We start from the raw sequence: 26,612 nt of genomic DNA on the forward strand, positions 1-26,612 counted from the left end.
TCTGGGTCTCTCTGCATTGCCTTCCTTCTACGCATGTCTATCTCTGTATCAAAATTTTCCCTTTTTATAAGGACACCAGTCATATTGGATTAGGATCCATCCTAATGGCCTCATTTAAACTTGATTACTTAGTAAAGACCCTGTCTCCAAATAAAGTCACTTTTTGTTATATTGGGAGTTAGGGCTTCAATATATGAATTTTGGGGGGCATACAGTTTGACCCATAACAAGTATTTAGAAGTCCTTCTAACCCTAATAGTTACGCATATAATGCTTTATGATTTTGAGACTTTCACGAACAATGTGTTTATTCTCAACTGAAACCTGTGGAACATTACTTGTGTCTCATTGTTTTCCTGATTGAGAAGTAGATGGTCATGATGATGACGATAACTGATGTATATATGGTACCTTCCACAGGCCAAGCTCTGTTACATAGTTATTAACCCTTATCTGCCCAGAGGAAACAGGCACAGATAGATTAAGTGGTCCCAAGTCCACACAGCAGGGAACTGAAGGAGGAGGACTCAGAAGGCAGAATGTGTGCTTTCTAACCTCCATGCAGTGCCTCTGTTCATTTGTGCTACAGGAAGTTTACAAAACCAGGAAGGTGATAGTCTAGGAATTTTGTAAGTGCAGCGTGATGTGCAAGTGGCTGACCGGAGTTTCCCTGAGCAACAGGGTGTGGGACTGCTAGGATCTGAGTTCTGGGCCTCCAGCTAGCAGATGCTCTCCCCTCGATGTGGTCTCTGGTCTTTGGCCAGTGCGCCCCCCCTCCCACCATCCCTGGAGGGAAGACCCTACCCTCTGCCAAGTCTTTCTTTTGCCCCAAGCAGTCACGCGTCTGTCAAATGACTGGCAGCTCCGACAAGTGTGTGTGGATCAGAATGGAGATTGGGATAAAGGTGGGGGATTTTCATGGCTCAGTTTTAGGGTGATTTTTATTAAAGAGATATAGGCAGTAAACTCCTGATTCCAGGTCATTTACCACCTTAAAGAACAAACACTTAACTTCTCTATTTTTTTCCATTTTTTTCCCCCCGGAATCTGTGAGAAATTTCCTTTCATACAAGTCAGAAATTTCACCTAATGCTTCATTTTTCTAACAAAGTCAAAAACAACCCTTTGATTTTCTTACCATTACATCAGAAAGACTAATAAAAATTCCAATTTCCATATCTGCTCTCTGCAGATAGAAAGTTTAAAATAATCACAAAAGATCATATTTATATCCTCTGGATGGTCTACAACATTCCTTTGACTACAGTTTATCTTTTCAGTTAATTGGTACATTCTTCTTATTTTGATAAGCAGTGCCGACACCCTCCCCCTCCCCTCACTTCATAGACTCTATTAATATACTGTGTTTCATTATCTTCCTTAGCAACTCAAAGACAATCCCATTCAAGTGGCCCTTTATTAGTGTGAAAGAATCTGCTACGTGGGGTAGCTGAAATGCTTTCTAACTGACACCAATAAAGTATCCAGACGTTTAAACCATATTTTCCCTCAGTCTATTCTTTTTAGCTGAGTAACCTAGACAACTATCTTTTTGAAAAGCTTTCATCACACCTCGGCGTATTCCCTGTATCTGTTTCTTATTTACAGTTTATAGTGAAACCAGAAAAGACTCAGTCGTCTTGAATAATTTGAGCCTACCACCCATTTCCATGCAGAACTGTTAATATGGTGCAGGTGAATGGGCGAAAGCAAATAAAATGGAGATTGGGGAACTTCGGCTTCATCCAGAGGTTTTCCCCAAATAAAGTGCATTCAAGGGGAAGATAAAAGAATTGCTTATAACAATTCTTTCTTCCAAGGGGCAGGAATAGGAAAAGGTCTCTTCTGGTGGTATCAATTATATTCCCTTTCTTAGTAGTCTGTTGCAAGAACTCTTGCAAGTATGCCCACAATGTGGGAACCAGCTTTATCCCAAATGGGGTTAATAAAAGAGTTAAACTCCACCCCAGCCATCACTACATGGGGGCGATTTCCGATTCTGATCCAGTGTTAAAAGTAAAAAAAATAACAATGCCGAAAGAACTGAAAATGAGCACAGTCTGTGTCCCTCTAACTCAGAACAGATTCAAGCCATAGTCAGCCCTTCTGGGTGTCCAGCCCCTCCTGGATCCCCGGGTCTCCTGCATCTACTCAGTAAGATGAGAGTGATGGCGATGGTTTTAGCACAAACTCCTGAATTGCATCGCAGCCTAGAAGTCTGGATGGGAAGTTCACAGCTCATTCGTTCAGTGATCCATTTATTCATCAAGTGTTGGTTATTTCTTGAGCCTTTAAAGACCGGGTACTAGGCTGGATTCTGATCGGTCTAGGAAGTAGATCCAGAAGAGACCCTAGCTACCTTACCAGTCAGGATCCCAGCAGGACAAATGAGGAGAGCTAAATGAAGATTTATTTGCAAAGGTGTGGGTGAGATTAAGAGAAACCAGGAAGAGTTAGTTGGCGCAGTTCCCTGGGGCTAGCAACAGCGGTCACTAGTACCCTCCGAGCCTCAAGGACCAGCGGGAGGGAGTGGTTACCTGAGCCCAGCAAAGGAAGGACTGCCTGTTAGTACCTGGGGTCTTAGGTAGAGGAATGCAGTCAACCTGCAGTGACTTGGCAGGGAGGGAGCTGGGAATAAATCCCTCACCTCACTCCCTCTTCTCCCACCCTCTCATCTCCTGCTGGTGACTCCCTTTGGCTGAACCCAATAGGAAACCAGAGTCAAGGAAGCTTCTTGATGAAGCCGGTCAAAGTTAGCCTCCCAGGGCTTGAGCAAAAAGGAGGAGGGGCAGGTATCAACCATCCCTTCTACTCCCTTTTCTGAAAGAAGCTGGTAGTGTTAGATTAATTAGGACAGAACTAAGAGATTCCTCATGGGAGGTTGGAGTTAGGACTCCTTCAGAAACCCTGAGGGAACGTGACGCTAAGCCACCCTAGCGTTGCTCCTTGTAACAATTGGGAAGTAATGACAGCAAGCTCTGTGATGGATTGATTGATAGTAAAAACCCAGCTGAACAAACCCCCAGTCACAAATATTGAACTGGTTCCCTGTGTAGCAAGATGTGCTAGTGTGAGTCTACTAGCATTCCAAGGCCCTCCTTGCCATATGGCGGGATGGAAAAGGAAGAAAAGGGAAGGAAAAGAACATTTATTAAGCCTCTGATTGTACTCCAGATCCTGGGCTAGATAACTTATATACTTTATTCCACTTTTATTCTTACGAGGACTTATGAAATGTTTTATTTGTGCTATTTTACAGATGAGGAAACTGAGTCTCTGAGAGGTTGGCTAGATAGTTCAAAAGCACACCATCAGCTAGTAAGAAATCAGGAAAGGGATTCTCAACCAAATTTGATAAGCACACCAGATTGGGAGTTAGGTCCACCCTCACTAGCTGTGTGACTTCATACAAATAATTTCTCCTTGGGCAAGTCTCTTAACCTCTGTTCCTGGGAGCCCATGTATGTTAAGTGAGGAGCCTATATGAGGCCAGCCTACAGGGGCCAGAAGGAACATAAATGTGTGAATCGGAGTGGATGAGGACTCTGGCCTCATCCAAAGTTGTTGATATTTGGAAATATGAGAGCTGATTTTGGAGTTTCTTCTGTGGGGTGTGTATGTGTGTATAATATCCCGATTTTTTAAAAAATGTTTGCAACAAATTCACAAAAATATAAAATATCGTGGAGCTCATACAAAATATCCCCATCGCTCTGATAGTTGGAAACTTCATGTGTCCTGGACTAGCCTTTTCCGTAGCCTTTGCAAAGGTGTGGGTAAAATCAGTATGTGCTGTGGTCCAACGTCCTCTTTAGTGTTTTATTCATTCACTAAGTCTATGAAGTGGCTGCTTTGCTGGCCACCTGTGTTAGGGCTGGGACTGTGAATGAAAAGAAGACCTTACCCTCTTGGTCCTTAGGCACAGTGAGGAAGATGAACTTGAAGATAAACACAAGGGCCTGCGTGTTAAGCCTAAGAAGTGCAGGGGGTTATGAAATATCTCCGAGGTGGAGGGCTGGCATGCAAGGAGTTATTCTGAAGTGAAGGCCAAGCTTCCTCAAGGCTACTCTTCCTTCCTTGTGCTTTTCCATCAGGTGCCTCAGGGCGCCTGTCCTCCTGTCTGATCCGGAGGAACCCACAGCCCTTCTAAACTCCACCTACCAAAGAAACATCCTTCAATCACCACTGCATCCCGGCTAAGTCCCCTTCAGCCACCAGGGTCAGCCCTGGATGGAAACTATGCAGCCCCACTTCTTCTCTTTTCTACTGTTCAGCTAATCCATTTTAAGCTGCCATTTTTTTTTTTTCAAAGTTAGGGAAACAAATGTTTCATTGTCTGCTCAATTCTTAGGATATGCCACATGCATGAATCAAACTTCTAATCATCTGCTTGGAGGACTTTGGAGGTCAGCAGAGCCTGTGGCTGGGAGGACTTAGCTTTTGTGACCATCACCTTCATGTTGGGAGCAGCCAGGCCCTGGGCTTGTGGAGTTTCCGGCACAGGCAGGCACCCAACAATAGCTTCAACCTTTCTACGAGGTGACCCAGAGACAGAGTGAGCAGAGAAGGCCCTTTTCAATGAAGTATTTTTGAATCCTTGGAGGAGGGAGCTCCGAGGGAAGAGATGCTGAATATATGTGTGGATTTTATAAGAAGCAGCTTTTACCTCTTCTTTTTCTGTGCAACATCCTGCAGTGCTTGGGAGGGTATTTGCTGAGAACATTCTTAAAATAGAGGCTTGGAAACCAATCTGTCAGGTAGAAGTATGCAGGCGGTGAAACCCTGGTTACCGTGACACCAAGCTGGGATGTGAATTATCTTGTCCCCCCAGACTGATCCTGGCTGAGGGGGCCCATCCGAGGGTCGAGGGAGGGGCTGAGTGACCATGCCTGCACGGCCTGCAGCCTAGTACGAGGATCCTGGAGGCCCGCTTGTCCTTGACCATTGCTGCCTTTGTGGTTCCAGGCATCTGGAAGACAACCAGGTCAGTGTCATCGAGAGAGGCGCCTTCCAGGATCTGAAGCAGCTGGAGCGATTGTAAGTACAGCACAACCTCCTTTCTTGAAAAGCCTTATTTGTTTGTAAATTGGCTTCGTTGTGGCCTTGCTAAGAAAAAAAAAAAAAGGCTCCAATGTTTAATAAAATGTTTGCTATTATATTTAATAGCACATTAGATGCCTGCTAAAGAGACACTGAAACCCATTTAAACTTTTTTTTCTTTAAAAGATGCTAGAATTGGCATCTGGGGCTTGTTTTTCTGCTTCCCAGCCTTGAGCTCCGTCTTGGTAGCTGTACGTGGGGCTTGTTCCTGCCCAAGCCTCAGCCTTCCCTTCTGTGGGGGAAGAAGGACCTCAGTTAGCTATCCCTGTCATGGAAACGAGCGTCAGAAACTCCCTACTCCTATACATGGGTAGTAGGTCCCTCCTCGGGCCTTCTCTTCTGGGCCCCCTCTGCCCCATTGTCACGGGAGAAGAGGGACAGGCGGGTGGGCGAGGCCTTCGGTGCGCCTGTATCTTCTCTGAGGGAGCATCAGCCTGTGTCAGGAAGCCCACATATCTCCATGAGAGAATGCATTGCCAGTGGTTTAAAAATAGGCCACTGTTCTGACTCTGACAGAGGGAGAGAGCAGAAGGGGTGGGGATGGGAGATGGATGGAGCCTCCATTCGTTTGGTTGATGAATGCTTTTGCAGAAAACTCTCGGGTCACTGTGATGAGGAAGGTTGCTCAGATAGTTAAGTGGGCAGCTTCCCCTTTCCTCGGTTAATCACATCTGGCAGCTCTTAACATCTGGATATTTGCTTTCTGCCCTTTGAGAGGGGATTGTCCCCAAGAGCACTTAGTCATGCTGGTGGGCGGCTCTTTCCATGCTTCCTTCTGTATCCTGGTTGACCTGATATTTCAGCCTCCTTCTCCTGCCTTTGGGGGACGGGCCTGCAACAGCTCTCTGCTCCTCCAGCTTAAGGATCTTCCCATCTTTACCTGTCCTGTTTCCAAATCTCATCTACAGAGATGGGCTTGGGTAAGGTATAGGACTTTCCACCAACTTGTGAGCTTTGTAATCTGCCATCTTTTCCCTTGGAGTCATTCCATCTGGGGCAACCTGAGAAGGGGAAGGGATATTACCCAGCAAAATCCTTTACTCCCCGCTCTGTGTTGTGAGCTGTCTCATTCATTGCTCTCCTTCTGGGTCAAAGGTCAGCATATGTTCTGTTGTTGGTTTGAAAATATGACTTTAATTTCTTATAAGGGAAAATAGAGATAAAAATAATGAATGTTGCCTCTATCTATACTTTTAAGTTTCTGAAAATGTTAACTCTTCTCCTTATTTAGATCAAGGAAAAAAAAAATAAAAGTACTTGTTGAATCTGCTTCCTTTGTATGAAATAGTCAGCATTTACGTGGAAGAATAAATACAAAATCCTTTGTGAGAAGGCCACTTCTTGCTTAGTCTTCTGATTAGAAGTATAAATAAATTCCCAATTCATTAATTTCATGGTTGTTGGGAAAGAACTAATTGAGTACCTTGGACATGCTGGGAACTACGCCAGTATATTATATTCTATCTATTATTTTATCCCCACAAAATTCCTGTGAGGTGTGATTACTCTCATTTTGCAGATGAAGAAACAGAGGCTGAGGGAGATGAAGCCAAAGAATTGTCAGTGGGGGGAGCCAAGGTTCAAAGCCACATCTGTCTGACATCAAAGCCCACGTCCTTTCATATTTCTCCGCTGCAGGCATTAGATGAAGTGTGATCTTTAGCAATGGCCCTGCAAATAGCCTCTCACATGCCCATTGAACTCCAGGGAATATCAGTGGAATAGTCTAGCAAAAGGCGCTTTTCTTTGGCTTGGTCAACATGGCTGAAATACCTTGCACGTCTGAGGGACCGAGAGCATTACAGCTGTAGGGTAAACCTGGCTGTCTCTCTGCTTTGGTGTATTAGGAGGGTAATGCTAGCTGCTGTACTAGATAAACCCTCAAATCTCATTGCTTAGCAGGGTGGAAGTTTACTTCTTATTCATATAAAACCCAGTAAGGGCATTCCTGGTTGCTGGGCCTCTCTCCTCCGAGGGGAGACTTCGGGACATGGGCTCCTTCCTCTCCTTGACTCTGCCATCTTTAAATCTCGGCTTCCAAGGTACCAGTGTTTGTCGGCATCAAGCTAGTGGAAGGGAAAACAGCAGGAAGGATTGTACATGGGAGGTTTTCATGGGAAACACCTGGAAGGACTACCTGTTACTTCTACTGTTACATACCTTGGGCTGGAACTCAGTCATGTGGCCACAGTAAACTGCAGGGGAGGCTAGGAAAGTAGTCGAGCTATATGCCCTGGAAGTAGAGGAAACAGGCTTAGTGAACAGCTAGCCAGTTTCTGACTTATATTGCAAGTGAGCTGAGAAGTACTTGGTCAGGAAGAAGAATGGAAGTATAGGCAGCTGCACTAGTATGTACAGCTAGACAGGCGCTCTCATTTAAGGCCCTTCAGTGTCGGTGTGTGTGATGTGATCCTGACTAGTGTTTATCTGGTTTTGGTTATCCAGTCTGCCTGCAGACAGAGGACTATAGAATTGGAAAATACAATGTATTTGCTATTAACAACGGAAGAGGTAGAGGGCTGACTGTGCCATCATCCCTGGCTCTCACTACTGGCTTACTTTACCTGTGTCTCTATATTTGGTAGTAAATTAATCTTTATTGATCATACTCTGAAAGAGGCTGGAAATTGTATCATTTCTGTAATGTTTATTTTCATTTGGAATGGTCATTATGGGTGTAATCTCTTGAGGCTTACAGGGAAAAGGGAGAGAACCCTGTCCTTCAGGTCTCTACTCAGGAATTCTCTATTCCTCTGTGAAAGGACCTCTGCGCCAGGCTGAGTTAGGTGCCCCTTTCCTCATGACAGCACATGATGGTCCATATCATAGCACTTACGCCATATTTTAATTCCCTATTTGCCTGATTGTCTCTCCGCAGAACTATGAGTATTTGGAGATGAGGAATTATGTTCCATTTAACTGTTAATCTCTAAGCCTTGCACAAAGCATGATAGTAAGCACTTGTAGAATATTTATCAAATACTTAGGTTTTTGTTCTATACCAGTGGTTCTGAACTGGGACCAGTTTTCCCCACCAGAGGACCCTTGGCAATGTCTGGAGACATTTTTGGTTGTCAAAATGGTAGGATGTTAATAGCATGTATTGAGTAGAAGTCAGGAATGTGGCTAAACATCCTACAATGTACAGAATAGCTCCCACAACAAAGAATTACCCAGTCCAAAATGTCAGTAGTGTTGAGGTTGAGAAACTCTGCTCTTTCCCTTTTATGTGTCAGATGCCATCTTAGTCATGACATAGGCCATCTCATTTTATCCATATAACATTATGAGGTTAGAATTATCATGTCCCTGATGTGACAAAATATAAATTTCAAAGCATTGGCTAAATATGCCTACTCTAAATCTAATTTAGCTCGCGCTCGCTTCTGATTTCCAGGAAGTGAACAGGATAGAGGAACAAGATAAATAAAACCAGGAGGAAACAAGCGAATCCTGTAGCTGGGACATTCTGCAAGATAACTGCCCTGGTCTCTTTAAAAAGTCAGTGTTATGAAGGAGGTGGGACTTGACTGTTCTATATTGAAAGAAGCTTAGGATAGAAACAGTAGCACAAAACTTGGCAAGGTCAATGGAGTTTGTGTTTGAAGATCTTTGAATTATGCAGAAAGTGGTAATAGTGCTAATGTTTATTGCCTTATTAAATCAAAGATTCATTTTGTAATCTGTAAGATAACTTTTGAAAAGAATAATTAAAAAAAATATAACCTAATACAGGGAGAAATGACATAGAATGATACCAAAAAATGTGATTAATTCAGATAAGGGAACATAGAATAAAATGAGACAAAGAAAACAAATAGTAAGATGATGTATTTAAATAAAAATATATCATAATTATTTTGTATGAAAATGATTAATACTTTAATTAAATGACAGATTGTCAGGGTGGATTAAAAAATAAATAATAATTATATGATTCTTTCAAAAGATGAACATTAAGCATAAGGAGAGAGAAAAGCTGAAAGTAAAAGGTTAGAAAATGATACCATGAAAACACTAACCAATAGAAGGTTGGTGTGGCTGTATTAACACAGATAAAAGACTTCAAAACAAGAAACATTAATGGAGATAAAGAGGGATATTTCATAATGATAAAGGAGTAAATATACCAGGAAGGTACAGCAAATCTATGTTTGTATGTACTATTATGTATAGTGTGCATGTATGTATTATGTATAGTACATATTAAAAACATATTCTGAAAATACAGAAAACAAATATTGACAGAACTAATGGATAAATAGATAAGTTCATACTCGTTTAAGACATGGTTCTTGTAATTGATGAACAAGCAGACAAAATTGTTAGTAACAATATAGAATATTTTAATGACAAAGTTTGCAAACCTGACGTAAGTGAAACAAAGAGAACAATGCAACCAACAAGTGCAGAATAAACATTCTTTTCAAGTGCATACAGAACTTTTATCAAATACTGATATAGAAATCAGGTCTCAACAAATATCAAAGGATTAAAATCATAAGGAGTATTTTCTCTGACCACAGTAGATATACAGAAATCAATAAAAAGCAGTAAGTGGAAATTTTCAAAATATTTGGAAATTGAATGATATTCTTCTAAATAACCTTTGAATCAAAGAACATTTCACTGTCGAAATTGGAAGATATATTTTTCAGAATGTTAATAAACACACAATATATCACAAAGTGTGGATGGCAGTCAAAGCCATGCCCACGGGAAAACGTATAACCTTTAAGCATATTATTTGATTTATGTAGAGTATATATTTAAAATGAAGTAAGGCTAAAATCTTTATTAAAATACCCATCATAAGAAGCTAGAGAAAGAATAACAAAGTAGAAGAGAGAAAATCAGTAATACCAGACGTATGTGAAATAGAAAAACTCTAAAAAACCAAACTTTCATTCTTGAAAAAATTATAAAAACCAGCAGGACTTATTATTAAACAAAAAAGAAAGAAGACTAAATTACTAACATAAAGGATAAAATGGGGGACACAACTATGGATTTTACAAAGATGAAAATGATAGTAAGAGCAGATTTTGAAGAACTTTATTTCAATGATTTTAAAGATTAAGTGAAATTAAAAACTGAAACAAGAAGGAGTAGAAAGTATGTATAGTCCTAAATCTAATTAAACCTTTAATTAAAATATTTCACTAAGAACTTTCTAAGCTCAGATGGCTTCGCCAGTAAATTGCACCAAAGTTTTAAGAAATAAATAGCATCAATTTACCATAAACTCATTCTATTAAAAAAATGACTTTTATCATTTGGATAGCATAACCTTTATAGCAAAACCCAACAAGGCATTTCAAGAGAAAATATCAACCAACGTATTTCATGAATATTTATATGAATTTCCTAACAAAATATTAGCAAAATGAATTTGGCAATACCTGAAAAGGATATATTACAACCAAGTTTGGCTTATTCAAGGAAGGCAAGGTTGGTTAAACATTTGAAAATCCCCCCTCTCAAATAAAAACATGCTGCAAAACTAGGATAGCAAAACCAAAGACACACAGCATCTACAATAAAGCTAGTTGACAAAGTATCCCAGTAAACGCCTGCCTCCCGAGTGTAAGTGGAGGGGGGGTGAAGGGGGCGCAGCGGATGGTTATAAGACTGTTGCATTGTCTCATCTGTGTGGAAGAAAGCAGAGGGAAGTCCTTGAGAACAGGAGATTAATAAAATTACCAACACGTACTCACCAGAAAACACAGTGGTCAAACTGAGAAAAACCGCCAAATCAGAAGGGAGTTTGATTAGATCCAGTTCATGGTGAGTACAAAGGAATCATGATGTGATAATGACTGATAGTATTTGGAGTATTCTGGGTCCTATAAATTCTTTAAACTAACAAAAACAAGACTCTTTTCCAAAGAAAGGCCTAACGTTGATAAGAAAATTTGGGGACTAGTCAATCAGAACAGGTACAGTAGTAGAAACGAAAAGAAACCTTCTTGATGAAAGTGCTAGAAATCACCAGAAGAGGCAGATCTTAGAAAATACAAGGCCATGTTTTTCATTAGTTTAACAACAACAACAAAAAACAACCCCAAGAATGAGCTCTCTAGACTCTTAAAGCTAAAAAAGCTATCACTTCCCACCCCTACCTCATAAGACTAAAGGAAATTTCTTTCATTTAAGAAATAAGCAACCGGGACTTCCCTGGTGGCGCAGTGGTTAAGAATCCGCCTGCCAATGCAGGGGACACGGGTTCGAGCCCTGGTCCGGGAAGATGCCACGTGCCGCGGAGCAGCTAAGCCCCTGCACCACAACTACTGAGCCCGCGCTCTAGCTCAACAAGAGAAACCACCGCAATGAGAAACCGCACACCGCAAAGAAGAGTAGCCCCTGCTCGCTGCAACTAGAGAAAGCCCACGCACAACAATGAAGACCCAACACAGCCAAAAATAAATAAAATAAATAAATTTATTAAAAAAAAAAGAAAAGAAATAAGCAACCAAGAGGATTATGATTGAAGCTCATACAAAAATTTTTTATAAGAAAAATGAAGAATAAGAAACATAATAATCTGCATAGAAACAATGAAAACATGTAAGAAAGAGGTACCCACAAAACAGATGAAAACTATAATAGATGGTTCAAAACTAACTACACAAATTTAAGACTTTATAAACTCTAAAAGACCAACATAAATCTGAATTTTAAAAACTCAGAAATTAGATGATTAGAAAAGAGTAGGATTTGAAAGGAAGGGCAGAGAACTCAAGAAACAATTTAGAAATAAAAGAAGTCATTTCAAAGTAAGTACTGCCAATACTGAAGAAGAGCAAACTTGGAAGAATTACACTATCCAATTTCAAGACTTACTATAAAGCTACAGTAATCAAGACAGCATGGTACTTGTGAAATATTAGACATAAATTAATGGAACAGAATACATAGCCTAGAAATAGACCCATTCGAAAATAGTCAGCTGATTTTTGACAAAGGAGCAAAGACAACTCAATGGAGAAAGAATAGTCTTTTTCAACAAATGGTGCTGGGACAATTGGATGTTTATATACAGAACACTGAACCTACACAAACCTTACATCTTATGCAACATTTAATTCAAAATGGATCATAGACCTAAATGTAAAACTGTGAAACATCTAGAAGAAGACATAAGCGAAAAAATCTACATGACTTGGGTTTGAGGATGAGTTTTTTGATATAAAAAGCATGATCCATGTAAAAAAAAAAAAAAGATCCATTGAACTTTTTTTTTTTGAACTTTTTTAAAATTAAAAACTTCTGCTCTGCAAAAGGGCAGTTAGGAAAATGAAGAGACAAGTCACAGACTGGGAGAAAATTTTTGCAAAGCATATATCTGGTAAAGGACTTGTGTACAGAATATACAAAGAACTTTCAAAACACAGCATTCAGAAAACAAACATTCCTACCCACAAAAAAAGAAAGAAATGAGCAAAAGATTTGAAGAGGCACAACACCAAAGAAGATATACAGTTGGCAAATAAGCACATAAGGACATCCTGAACATCATTTTTCATTAGGGTAATGCAAATTAGACAACAATAAGGTACCACTGCACATCTACTAGAATGGCTACAGTACTAAAAATTGACAATACTAATTGCTGCTCAGGAGGTAGAGTAACTGGAACTCTCATTTATTACTGATGGTAATGCAAAATGGTACAGCCACTTTGGAGGACAGTTTAGCAGTTTCTTACAAAGCTAAACATAATTGTATCTTATAATCCAGATCAGTGGTTGCTAGGGGTTTAGGGAAGAGGAGGGGATGGAGGGTCAAATAGGTGAAGCATGGGAGAGGGGGTCGCTGAGAATGATGAAACTATACTGTGTGATATTGAAATGGTGATGCACAACATATGCATTGATCAAACCCATAAAATTTGACAGCACAATGAGTGAACCTTAATGCATGCAAATTAAAAATATCATTTAGGAAATTGGAGGACCCTACGATGGAATGCACACTGTGATGAATTTGTGAATCAACCTCACTGAAGGTGATGGGGAAAAAGGTGCTGACCAAAGTAGACTTGAAATGAGTGGAGTCTATGAGACTAAAGTCTCATAGACTTTAAAAGTCAAAAGGAATAGCACATAAGAACTGCACTCTAGTTGACAGAGTTGTTTCCCACAGAGGCATGGGTTAACAATTCTGAAATCACTACACACGTATATTGGAATTCAACAGTGGAAAGACAAGCAATGTCGTTACAGACTAGCAATGGGGAAAGCTATAATGACCCATGTGGTAACGGATTAGAGTTAGAGACACCAGTATGAACAAATGTTTAACCTAATATAGATACTTTCACTTAATACAGGTGGACATATACATAGAAATATTTATTGATATGTGAATATACATAGGTTTTTATACAAGCAAATATTTCCTTGCTCTGTTAGCGAGAAGGCCTAGAAGCAACCCAGATTTTGGTTTCTAATCAGTTCTCCAATAAAAAGAAACTAAGATGTCTTGGAAAAATGGGTTGATTCTAGGATGGGGGCATGAGATAAGTTGTGCCAGAAAGGAAGTGCTCAAAACAACAGCAACACTACAATTATGGGGAAGTGTCAAAAGGACATAGGAACCAACTGAAAGAGCTCCTAATGGCCAAAGCTGAAACAACTTGAGCAACAAAATAAATGAGTATCAGATTACAACCAAAGTATAAAATAAATATCCCTGAGTTCATACTAATATAAATAAATGATTGAATAAATAAATAAATAAATGGGGAGAGGAGAAATCACCCATCCAGAAGAATTCTAAGGAATTTATGTAGATTTTCTGCCCTCAAGAAGGTAGAGCATAACTCTTCACTCCTTATGTGTGGGCTTTGCATAGTGACTGCCTTCAAAGGAGTATGAGAAAGGGAGGGTGGGGAATAGTAACTTTATAGTGGAGAAATATGACACACACTCCCTCAGCCAGGTGATCAAGGTCCATATCAAAAGTGGTAAGTCATGTCGATAGTATGTATCTTTGATATGATGTAATGAACATAGCAGTTCCCATCTGTGATCTTCATCTCAAAAACCCATCACCCCAGTCTACTGAGAAAAGCATCAGACAAATCTCAATCAAGGGCTGTTCTAAAAAACATGTGAATAGTCCTCAATACTATCAAGGTCATCAAAAGCAAGACAAGTCAGAAACGGTCACAGCCAAAAAGAGCATAAGGAGACGTGACGACTAAATGTAATGAGGCATCCTGGATGGTATCCTAAAACAGAAAAAAGTCATAGGTAAAAATTAAGGGGCTCTTTTTTTTTTTTTAATTATTTATTTTATTTATGGCTGTGTTGGGTCTTCGTTTCTGTGCGAGGGCTTTCTCTAGTTGCGGCAAGTGGGGGCCACTCTTCATCGCGGTGCGCGGGCCTCTCACTATCGCGGCCTCTCTTGTTGCGGAGCACAGGCTCCAGACGCGCAGGCTCAGTAGTTGTGGCTCACGGGCCTAGTTGCTCTGCGGCATGTGGGATCTTCCCAGACCAGGGCTCGAACCCATGTCCCCTGCATCGGCAGGCAGATTCTCAACCACTGCGCCACCAGGGAAGCCCCAAGGGGGCTCTTAATAAAGTATTAACTTTCATTAATAACAATGTATCAATATTAGTTCATTATGGCAAATGTACTCTATTAATGTAAGATGTCAAGAATAGGGGAAATTGGGTGTGAGGTATATGAGATCACTCTGTACTATCTTCCCAAATTTTATGTAAATCTAAATTAATATAAAACATTAGTTTTTATTTTTTTAATTTATTTTTATTTTTATTTTTTTAACATCTTTATTGGAGTATAATTGCTTTACAATGGTGTGTTAGTTTCTGCTTTATAACAAAGTGAATCAGTTATACATATACATATGTTCCCATATCTCTTCCCTCTTGCATCTCCCTCCCTCCCACCCCCCCATCCCACCCCTCTAGGTGGTCACAAAGCACTGAGCTTATCTCCCTGTGCTATGCAGCTGCTTCCCACTAGCTATCTGTTTTACGTTTGGTAGTGTGTATATGTCCATGCCACTCTCTCACTTTGTCACATCTTACCCTTCCCCCTCCCCATATCCTCAAGTCCATTCTCTAGTAGGTCTGTGTCTTTATTCCCGTCTTGCAAAACATTAGTTTTTAAAAAGTGGACTATGCCAAACTCTGCTTGAATTACAGATTCATGAGCAAAATAAATGCTATCGGTTTACACCAAAAACGCATTCATGCATACTCACCTAGATGGAACTCAAGAGCAGATAAATGTAATGGATAATGCTTTAAGAGAAATGGGTTATAGAGATGTGGACGGTCCTAGAGACTGTCATACAGCATGAAGTAAGTCAGAAAGAGAAAAACAGATATCATATATTAACGCATATTTGTGGAATCTAGAAAAATGGTACAGATGAACTGGTTTGCAAGGCAGAAATAGAGACACAGATGTAGAGAACAAACGTATGGACACGAAGGGGGGAAAGCGGGGGGTTGGGGGTGGGATGAACTGGGAGACAGGGATTGTCATATATACACTAATATGTATAAAATAGATAACTAATGAGAACCTGTTGTATAGCACAGGGAACTCCACTTCGCTGTACAGTAGAAACTAACACAACATTGTAAAACAACTGTACCCCAATTAAAGAAAAAGAGAGAAATGGAAAATGGAAAGGAGAATTTTTTAAAATCAGTAAGAAACTAATAGGGAGGTAAAAAGGATTTAAGAGAAAGTGGTAGATATGGAAGTCAGTCAAAGAAGTTCTAATACACTTATAATATGAATCTCTGAGGAAGAAACTAAAGCAGTGGAACAAAACTAATAGTAATGAAATTTTTTGGAAATAGAAGATGATTTGAAGGTACATATTGAAAGGACAACTGAATGCCTGGAAAAATAGACCAGGTTCAAAACTAAATATTCTAATAAAAGCATTTTGTTTTGAAAGAGAAAAAAAATCCTTAAGCATTCAATGGATTAGACACCTAAAATGGAAAAGAAAATCAGATTGCTAGCATATTTTTGACACCAAAGCCAGAATACAATTGAATAATTTTTTAAGGAAATAAACTGTGAAGCAGAGATTTTATAAAATGTGAACCAGAGCCCTACATATATTCGAAAGTAATTACTACAGAAAAACTATTATGAGCATTCAGGAACTCAGACATCATGGTTTTCATGGAGCCCTTCTTAAGGAATCTCCCAGAGAACACGTTTCATACAACTGGAGAGGTATTGGCATTAAGGACAGATATGATCTGCACTTCCCAAACGCCTGAAAGTTAGGTGGAGTCTTGTGACTGAATCTTGGACCTCCATGGAATGAGATTGGAAGTGCTGTGTTCACCATGGTCCTCCATCCTTGCTCTCTTCCCCTATGGTGGCTAAATTGACAGGACTCTAAGAACTTAAAGGATGTGGAGACACAAAGTGAAAGGATTCTAAGCCCCTGCTGACATGCATGTGGCTCTGACATGAACAAGAAATAAATTTCTATTATTTCAAAAATAACAATGTATTTCATCCCATTAACAGAATAGATGAGAAAAGTCATTTCATCTCCATAGATGTAGAAAAAAATATCTAATGAAATTCAACACTAATTCCTGATTTTAAAGTATTGAAAATGCTAGGAATAAAATAGAACTTTTTTACAAAAAAACCCAAATCAAATAACATCATTAATGGTGAAATATTTAAAACATTCCTCTTGAGAGACACCTGTCATCATGACTCCCATTCAACATTGTATTTGAAATCCTGGTCCTGGCCATGATTTAAAAAAAAAAAAAGAAGAAGAAGAAGAAGGAAGGATGGAAGAAAAGAGAAAGAACAGGTATAAGGATTAGAATAGAAGAAATATCAATGTCATTATTTGCAGATGACATGAATTAAATACATGGAAAATGCAAAATAATCTACAGATGAACTCTCAGGATTCCTAAGTGAACTCCTCAGGTCACTGGACACAATGTACCAAAAAAAATCAGTGTAACTTCTATATACTAATGACAAATGATTAGGAAATTTTAAAAAATGATGTGTGTTAACAGCATCGAAAAACATCATCTGCCCAGGAATAAATCTAATGAAAGATGTGCAAGGCCTTAACACAGAAAACAACAAACATTACTGGAAAAATGAAAGATGACTCAAATATATAGAGCAATACATTATGTTCATGGATTGGAAAACTCAATATCTCAGGGATGTCAGTTCTCTCCCAATTGATATACAGATTCAGGGCAGTCCTAATGCTAACAGGTTGTTGTGGAAATTGTGAAAATGATTCTAAAGTTTGTATGGAAATGCAGTTGGCCAAGAAGAGCCAAGACAGACTGAAGACCCAGGTAACAGAAGGACACTTGATTTGTAACAAAGATGGCACTGTGAAGCAGCTTGGAATGGATGATCTATCTAATAAATTGTGATAGAATAATTGGATATGGAAAATGAATTATCTTGCCCCCTGGCTCATACCATTCACAAAATCAGTTACAGATGAATTGTAGATTTACACATGAAAGATGAAGTAATAACACTTCTAGAATATAACATAGGGTATCTTCATGGCTTTGCAGTAGTTGGTATTTCTTAAGCAGGATACAGAAGGCATTAACTTTACAGGAAAAAAAATAGGTAACTTGGACTACATTAAAATAAATAACTTTTGTTCATCAAAATACATCACTAATTGAGTGAAAAAGCATGCCAGAGTGGTCAAAGATATTGGCAGTGCATGGAACTGACAAAGAACTTATATTAAATATAAGAATTTATAAAGAACTTCTACAAATCAATAAGAAAAAGAAAAATGACCCAGTAGAAAAATGGTTAAGAGTTTCCAACAGGTACTTAAAAAAAAAGAGGATGTCCAAACGGCCAGTGGTCATATGAAAAGATGCTCAGTGTGTCATCAGTCTTCAGAGAAACGTAAAATAAAACCACAATGACATACACCGCACACTCATCAGAAAAGCATAAGAAAACTTACACATGTTGATGATGATGTGAAACAAACTACATTAATCATATACTGCTGTGGGACTCATTGATACAGTTGCTCCAGAAAACTCTTCAGCAGTGTCAACTAGAGCAGAACATACACATACCCCATGACCCAGCAATCCAACTCCTGGATTTACATCCCACAAAAGACATACACAATAATGTTCATAGAAGCACTATTTGTAATAGCCCCAAACTGGAAACGAACCAAATGCTCACCAACATGAGAAAAAAATCAACTGTGGTATATTCATACCATGGAGAATGGAAACAACACATAAAAACTACTGCTACGTGTGACACCATGAGAAATCTCAGAAACAGAATAAGCAACAAAAGCAGGACATGAAAGAGTAGAAATTACTTGATTCCATTTATATAATCTTCAAGACAGGCGAAAGCAATCTATGGTATTAAAAGTCAGGATAGTATTTATCTTTGGAGGATTGTAAACGGAAGGGGACTTTAAGAGGTTTCTGAGGTGTATCATCCTCTGTTTCTAGATCTGGGTAGAGGTTTTGTGGATCTGTTCATTGGGTGAAAATGCTTCAAGCCATACAATTTTGATTTGTGCATTTTTTTTTTAAATATTTATTTATTTATTCATTTATGGCTGTGTTGGGTCCTCGCCTCTGTGCGAGGGCTTTCTCCAGTTGTGGCAAGTGGGGACCACTCTTCATCGCAGTGCGCGGGCCTCTCACTATCGCGGCCTCTCTTGTTGCGGAGCACAGGCTCCAGACGCGCAGGCTCAGTAATTGTGGCTCACGGTCCCAGCTGCTCCGCGGCATGTGGGATCTTCCCAGACCAGGGCTCGAACCCGTGTCCCCTGCATTGGCAGGCAGATTCTCAACCACTGCGCCACCAGGGAAGCCCTGATTTGTGCATTTTTTGGTATATGTGTTACACTAAAAAAAATTATTTATTTTAAAAAGAGATTTTAGAGACAGATGTGTGAGAACCAGCTTTACTACATGGCTCTTCATTGAAGCCTGGTTTGAAGAAATGAACGTATAGAATAAAATTTGGGGAGAAATGGAGAAATCTGAAAGTGAACTGGGTATCAGATGTTGTTAGGGAATTATTAATTTTGCTAAGTATGATAATGGTACTCTAGTTAAAGAAGAGAATCTCCTTAATTTGGGGGAGGGATGCATGCTGAAGTATTTAGGGAGCCAGTGTCCTGATGTTGATAATTTACTTTAAAATGGTTCAGTAAAGAAAACAAACAAAACCAAATAGAGCAAAATGAAAACAATTGTTGAATTTAAATGGTGGGCATATGAACGTTCAAAATACATTTTTCCTTTTCTGTATTTTTGAACGTTTTATTGATAAAGAAAAATTTTAATGCATTTTTTAAAATGATCATATCCTTTTCACAGAGGAAAAAAACCTGAAGCTCAGAAAGTTAAAGTAACTTGCCATGCTGAGATTTGAATCCAGGACTATTCTGAATTTAGGAGTTAGGAAAAGAAACTATGACTGTCAAAAACTGGAAGGAGATTGAGATATTGTATTATTCAATTCCCTCATTTTGCAGACAAGAAAACAGGCTAGAGAACAATTTGACTTCCATGAAATGTTAATGCAGCACGCAGTGTTTGAAGTGTTGAGCTGCCTTGGCATTAGCTTGGTTTTTCCAAAGAGCAGAACACAATGGTGTCCTTAGCTCTAACCCAGAGTTCACATTTACCATTTAATTAGATATGAAGTAAATAATTAGATTATATGTATATATTTAAATGCATATGTATAGCAAATATATGTGTGTGTGTGTGTGTGTGTGTGTGTATTTAAATTACTGCAAGAGTTATTTTGCTCCTGGTAGATAGAGCCCTGCTTGTCCCACCATCACTAACATGTGTTATATCCCTTAAGCTTATCATTTACAGGCCATATACCCTCCAACAGCCCATGAATGTGGCTTTTTCTTCATTCGGCCTCATTTATATCAACATCAAAGCCTGAGCATTGTTATTAACTCAGAATTACGGACAGGGTTTTCTTTGTGAAATTTATCGCCTACGGTGTCAACACTTAATTTACTCTAAGTCCTTGAAAAAAAAAAAAAAACCCAGTGTCTGTGAGGGTATAAGCTGCCAACACCAGAAAGACCACTGTTGACAGATTTTTGATTGGTTTATGTTATTATTCCTTATTCAAAACAAAACAAAAAAATCTTCTGTCTTGGAATATTTTCTCCACTGGTTCCTTAAGAATTACAAGGCAGACTGAAGGGAAGCTATAAAACTAAGGAAGTTTTATAGAGGACTTCCCTGGTGGCGCAGCGGTTAAGAATCCGACTGCCAATGCAGGGGACACGGGTTCGAGCCCTGGTCCGGGAAGATCCCACATGCCGCAGAGCAACTAAGCCCGTGCGCCACAACTACTGAGCCTGCGCTCTAGAGCCCGTGCTCTGCAACAAGAGAAGCCCCTGCAATGAGAAGCACGCACATAACAACGAAGAGTAGCCCCAGCTCACCAACTAGAGAAAGCCCGCGCGCAGCAACGAAGACCCAACGCAGCCAAAAATAAAATTAATTAATTAATTTTTTAAAATTACTTTCTAAAAAAACCCCAAATTAAGGAAGTATTAGGGGAAAAAAAGGCTGGAGAAGACTTTCAAGGCCGTCAGAAGGCCCAGGCAGGACTGTCAGCCTGCAGTTGTCAGGCAGCCCTGCTTGATTCCCTCCACCAAGCTCACTTTTCTCTGGTTGCATTAAAAGGTCTAAGGCAGAAGAGGTTGTCGGAAGACTTAGGCCTAAACACTTCAAACTGCCATATAGTGGAAGATGGGGCTAGCTCCGTGGAGAGCGAAACTCAGGAATATAGGGTTGGTGGTGGCGGAAATTTAAGTAGCTACATAGGAAGAAAGTATAGCAGAGCAGTAAGGAAGCTGAGCTCTGGCCTGCTGGCTCACATTTATACACTGTTTGACACTGGACAAATTAATGAACCTCTTTGAGCCTCAGATGCCTCATTTATAAAACATCTGTGTATTTGCCTCATAGGGCTGTTGAAGAAAACTAGCATGCACGCAAAGAATTTAGGATAGTATCTGGCTTGTCATAAGTGCTCATAAGCATTTCACTTCAGTCTCTTAAGCAGGTCTGAAAAAAAAACGACTGTTTATGTGGTCCTGGGGAATCTCTAAGACAGAGATTTTCGTACTTCCTTTCAACAACTTCTTCCCCCACCCACCCCACTGCAGCCCACCCACCTCTAGAGGGGGCCTGCCCTCAAGGAGCTTACAGTCCACTAGCAAGGCAAGCGTGTAAACTTGTATCTTTTCAACATGGCGAACATTGAAGTTTCAGGAGTACGGAGGAAGCGACTGCCTGTCCTGGGGAGCTCAGGGAAAGCTTTACCAAGGAGGCATCATTTGAACCGAGTCTTGAAGATCAAATAGGAGTATAAATCACGACCACCAGTTTAGCAAAGAATGACGCATCTGGGGTCATTCAGGATGGGTTATCTGCTCTCTGCATTTTCCACAGGCCTTTCGATCTGCTAATTTAGTTAGAGTGAATCTGTGGTGGACACTTAACCTAATGATTACAAGATGAAGAGCATGGACCCTAGAGTTAGGATAGACCTGGATTTGAACCTGTAGCCATCTTCTCATTTCACTTACCAGCTATGAGGCCTTGGGAAAGTTTCTTAATAGCTCCAAGTACCATCTGTTAAATAGAGAGAATCATTGTTGAGTAGAGTTGCCTTTTAAACAAAGGCTTGTTTCTGAAGTTGGCATGAAAGATAAAAATGGAAAATATTCAAAATTATTGACAGTTCTCTCTCTCATAAACAAGACATGTAGGGATCATTTTGTACCTAGAAGTACCATTGACCTCTGGAATCCCCACCAACGAAAATGCCGACCGTGAGCAGCCCATGAGGACTGAGAAGTTGCGGGGAGAGCTGGTTCACATCTCTCATCCAAGGTCATTTGGAGGCGCAGGTTCATTGAGAAGAATGGCTGGTAGGACCCTCTGCACCGTATATTTTTCACCGTATTCTTCTTTAATTTTTGCTGAGTGCGTGCACTTTGGTTCACTCACAGGTTAAATGCATACATGGCGTGACTCAATTAACCCACTTCACCAGAGTGTCATCAGATTATCTATGTGAAGTGTTTCACACAGTGATTGGCACAGTTATCACAGTATCTTCAGCCATCTCCTGGACCGTCCTTCTCCTCCTCTTCATCATCATCATAAGCCAAGAGTGACGAATTAGGAAAGAGAGCCATTTCTTTGACCAAGTGAACGAAATGACTGCATTTTCACTCATTGGCTGTTTTCCATCCTGAGGTCATACACCCCAAGCCAAAAACATACCAAATCTCCTTCCTGTCCTTGTTCTGTCATCAAAAGTTGTTGAAGCATGTTTTTTCATCTGAAAAACGAGCTTAATAGTATTTTCTGTCTGATAGGAGTGAGGGCTTGTCAGAAAGTGTGTATCTGCTAAAGCACTCTAAAAAGGCATACAGTCAAAACAATGCAAATTATCATCTTTTTTTCTATAATACTGTCCTTGTGGGGGTACAGCTACATCACCAGTTTAGAATTGTGCCCAGTTCTTCCCCTGAATGCCTTGAAAATCAAAAGAACCAATACTTCAGTTTCGTTTGTTGTATTCTCTTTCTTTACATCCATATTGTTTGGCTAGAATTTTTTTAAAAATCTGAAGGATCAATTTTCTCATTTCGAAGTGTAACAAGGAGAATTGCTCTAAGCCTGGGAATATGTTAGCCACGTTTTGAATCTCAAAATGCTAATGTCTCCCTCTGTCTTTCTCCGTGTGTGTGTGTGTGTGTGTGTGTGTGTGTGTGGCTTTTCCAAGATGTAGAGGTTTTGAATAAAAATGGTAATTGACCTTTAATGAGAGAGCTGAGAGAATGGCTTCTGTATATTATATGGCTGTGAGCTGGATTTTAAATGTTTGATTAAGTTATTAGAATGTTTTTGCTTTGGCATAATGTACTATAAATTTACAATTGCTGGCCAAAGCAGTTAGTCAGTGGAGAAGAATAAATTGTTTTGAGAGGTACTTCAAAACCTGGATTTTATTCTCTTGGAAAGACAGGGTTTTAAATAAATCATGTAACACAAGTGAGAACTTCCACAATTAAGGTTCTAACCAGGAAGATCCTAAGAGCTTTCGAGTGGTAACATGAAGAATGACATTCCAGGATGCTTTCCTTTTCTTTTCTTTTTAAATTTATGTTTTGAGTGTGCTAGTTTACTTTTAGTGGCCCAAAGACCAAACAGCACAAAACAGGCACACATTAAATATATGTTGTTAAAGAATTTATCTATGAGATGTGAGTGCTGTAAGGAGATGGATACCCTAAACAAACATATTAAAAAAAAAAAAATTGTCCCAGGACACCTTTGATTTACCGTGCTTCAAATGGTTAGAGGTCCCTGTCGGCTGCACCCATGTCATTACTTAGAGAGTTTCTGTTTGGAAGTCCTTACTCCCTGTCACCCAGTAGTTTCACCCCCTGACAGCTTTTTTGTTTTCAGAGCATGTTCTCATGGTCCTGTCATTTAGGAAATCTCTCTTAAATGGCCACCCCCCTCTCTTGGGGGCTCTCCCTGCCTCTTGGCCTCAGACCCTCTCCCCGAGATTCTTCCAGCTGTTTCCTCAAAGCCCCACCGCCTCCTCTCTGCACGGCTAGGCTCTTTTCCCAGGAGCGCCTAAATAAATAAAATGTGATTAAATGTATGGGATTGGTTCTTGTACTGCTGTATTTATTTGATCTATGTACACACCAGAGAACTTTCTACTGTACAGTGTACAAATGTACCACTTATACTTGATTAAGTAGGGCAATTGTGGTCATTTCTGGGAAAGTATACCATCAGATTCTTCATTGGGAACCTGGGCATGTACTATGACATTGTTTCTATGGAATCAAATGAGATAAACTTGGGACTGCAGCCCTTTTTATAGAAGATTGTAGAGTGCTACCCAAGTTGTATTGCTAAAATGACAATTTTCGATTTTTGTTGGAGATTAGTGATTAGGAGCACAGGCTGTGTCCTCAGGCTACCTCGCTGGGAATCGCGGGGTTCTCCACTGGCCAGCTGTGCAGCCTTACGCAAGTGCCTGAATCTCTCATCTGTAAAAGAGGGTAATAGAGTTACCTACCTGCATTATTGAGAGGATTTCAAACGATTAAACGAAATAATGCATGTCTTGTGTCTAGCAAAGCATCTGACACAAAACAAAGTAAGTGCTTAATACATATAAACTGTTACTTACATCATCATCATTATGATCAGATTGAAGTGACATAATTTAGTTATAGAATCTCTTTTAAGAATGGAAGCAAGTGTAGACACGAGGATGGATGGTTCAGCTCTTCCCTCATTCACGAGTGCTCACGTATATGCATGTGTCCCACGTGTGCTTATGCCCATCCAGAGACAGCCACCCCCATCTCCTATGCCTGAGACTCCAACTCCCCGGTGGTCTCCATGCCTCCCATTTACCTGTGATCTTGTAGACCTGCTATTGCCTGGGTCCCACCCTTTCCTAAGCTGGTCCCCACTTCCTACAGGGTGGAGGCTGTAGTGACAGAACTAAGGATGCAGAGCCCAGGGATGTGAGGAGTTCAGATAAAGTCCCTGCCACTCCTCCAGTCTTAGTATCCAGCTCATGTTAAAATGCCCCTTCCAGCCTCCACTTTGCATGATACCAGAGAGAATTTAGGCTTGGATCTTAGCAAAGAATGAAGATGAATCTTGCTCGGAGCTTTGAGTATCCCAAGACCCACGATTACCACCTCTATAGGTTGTGACAAAGTGAGAAAAGGGACTGAGGAGAACGACTGGCCTTAACCTCTAGGTTAATGACTAACCTGTAGAATAATGAATAGTACTAACATTTATTAAACACCTACTCAGGCAGACACAGCGCTTGGGGCTTTACAGATACTGTCTGCATCCTCTGAGCTAGCCTGCAGGGCAGGGGTTATTATCAGCATTTTACAGATGAGGACACAGAATCTCAAGGAAGGTGAATCACTTGCTTTCCGTCCCACAGAGCAGGGACTGGTGCCTGAACCAAAGCTTAAACCAAAGCAGGTGCTCCAGGTCTCCATGGGTTTTTGGTTTTGTACTGGGGACTGAGTAGGTGAGAAGCGGTGATAAGGCTGCTTCCTTTTCCATCCCATGTAGAGGGAAAGGGCAGGAAGAAGATAGAGGCTGAGGAGGAGTCCATCCTGCCTCCTAAAGGCATATCTAGGTGACTGATTGTCCCCCGCACAGCCCACCATTCAGCTTCTCTCTCCAGTCCTCCCCCCATCCCCCAAGAGCTCTGGGGTTCGCCCAGCTCTGTACCTCTGGAGCTCCCGTTGCCCAGCTAAAAGTGGTTAGCGGGTGGGGATTCCACATGCACATCGCTGTACCGGGGGGGGTGGTGGCGGGGGCTGGAAGGGGGAATGCAGAGCAATGAGGGACATGGGCGGGGGCTGCCTCTAACTGTGGCTTCTCTCTTCTCCCCTTGTCTCCATCCCCACTGCCACTGAACTCACCCATGCCATCAGCATCTCTTGCTTGAAGGGCCACAGACCTCTGGTCTTACCTGTCTATCTCCACTCAGGCCCCAAGGAAAGTGTTCACAGTGGATCAAGCCCGAGTGAGCTTCTCAAATACAGACCGTGCTTAAGATCCTTCCTTGGCTTCCTTTGACTCTTAAAATCAACTTCGGTTCCCCGTTGCGACCCTCAGGGCTGTGGGGTGTGGCCCCCCTCCCCCCCCTCCCTTGCTGCTCCTCCTCCTCTACCCTCCTCACCTAGTAACCACCATTCACCTTTCAGCTCCCAGCAACAAGGTCACTTACTCAGGGAAGCCTTCTGTGCCCCTCCAGGTTGTTAAATTCCTCTCCTACACATTCTTACAGGGTTCTGGCCCTTTGCTCGTGTCTGCCCGTATTTATGATTTTGTTAGTGGTGCTGGGTTGGTGGTGTCTCCCTCATTAGACTATTCATCCCCGAGATGGAAAGCGCGCGTTCGCACTCAGCTCAGCGTCGCTGGCACCTGACGTCGTGCCTGGGCAGAGCCTGTGCTGGGTAACATTGGTCGTGTGAGTGAGCGGTGTGACTTCTGTGCTTTGGAAACCCGGGTAGGATGCTGATAGACGTGTGGCCAGACTGAGGCTCCTGTGGTTACCCCAGCCGTTCGCCTTCCACCTCCAGCTGGCTAGGCTCTGCTGGGCTCTCCTCCACCCCACCCCCAATGGGAATGACAGACATCTAGAACTTCCTTTATGTACCTGTTACAGTCTTTCCCATGTGAGTCCGTATACACTTACCCCAGTGAGGAGCCCGCTTGTGAAGCACCTCTTCTGGAACTGCCTTCACCTCTCCCCTGGCAGTGATGGAAAACCCAGCACGTAGTAGGTATTCTGGGAACATGTGTTGAATGCTCAGCAGCATGTTACTTTGAATATTCATTCTTCTTAGCAGCAATTTTTAAAATTGAGATTCGATT

At 40.8% G+C, this 26,612-nt stretch overlaps 1 protein-coding gene across 2 annotated transcripts in view; it reads left to right on the plus strand.

The window, feature by feature from the left end:
• The window catches only part of SLIT3 (slit guidance ligand 3), a 618,363-nt gene that overhangs the window by 47,041 nt on the left and 544,710 nt on the right, over positions 1 to 26,612 (plus strand). For both annotated transcript variants that reach the window (XM_036848363.1, XM_036848365.1), the window contains exon 3: positions 4,966 to 5,037. In XM_036848363.1, coding sequence (XP_036704258.1) covers positions 4,966 to 5,037 — 72 coding nt within the window. The remainder of the gene's footprint in view (positions 1 to 4,965; positions 5,038 to 26,612) is intronic.

The sequence above is a fragment of the Balaenoptera musculus genome, chromosome 3 (genome assembly GCF_009873245.2).
Source record: "Balaenoptera musculus isolate JJ_BM4_2016_0621 chromosome 3, mBalMus1.pri.v3, whole genome shotgun sequence".
NCBI lineage: Eukaryota > Metazoa > Chordata > Mammalia > Artiodactyla > Balaenopteridae > Balaenoptera > Balaenoptera musculus.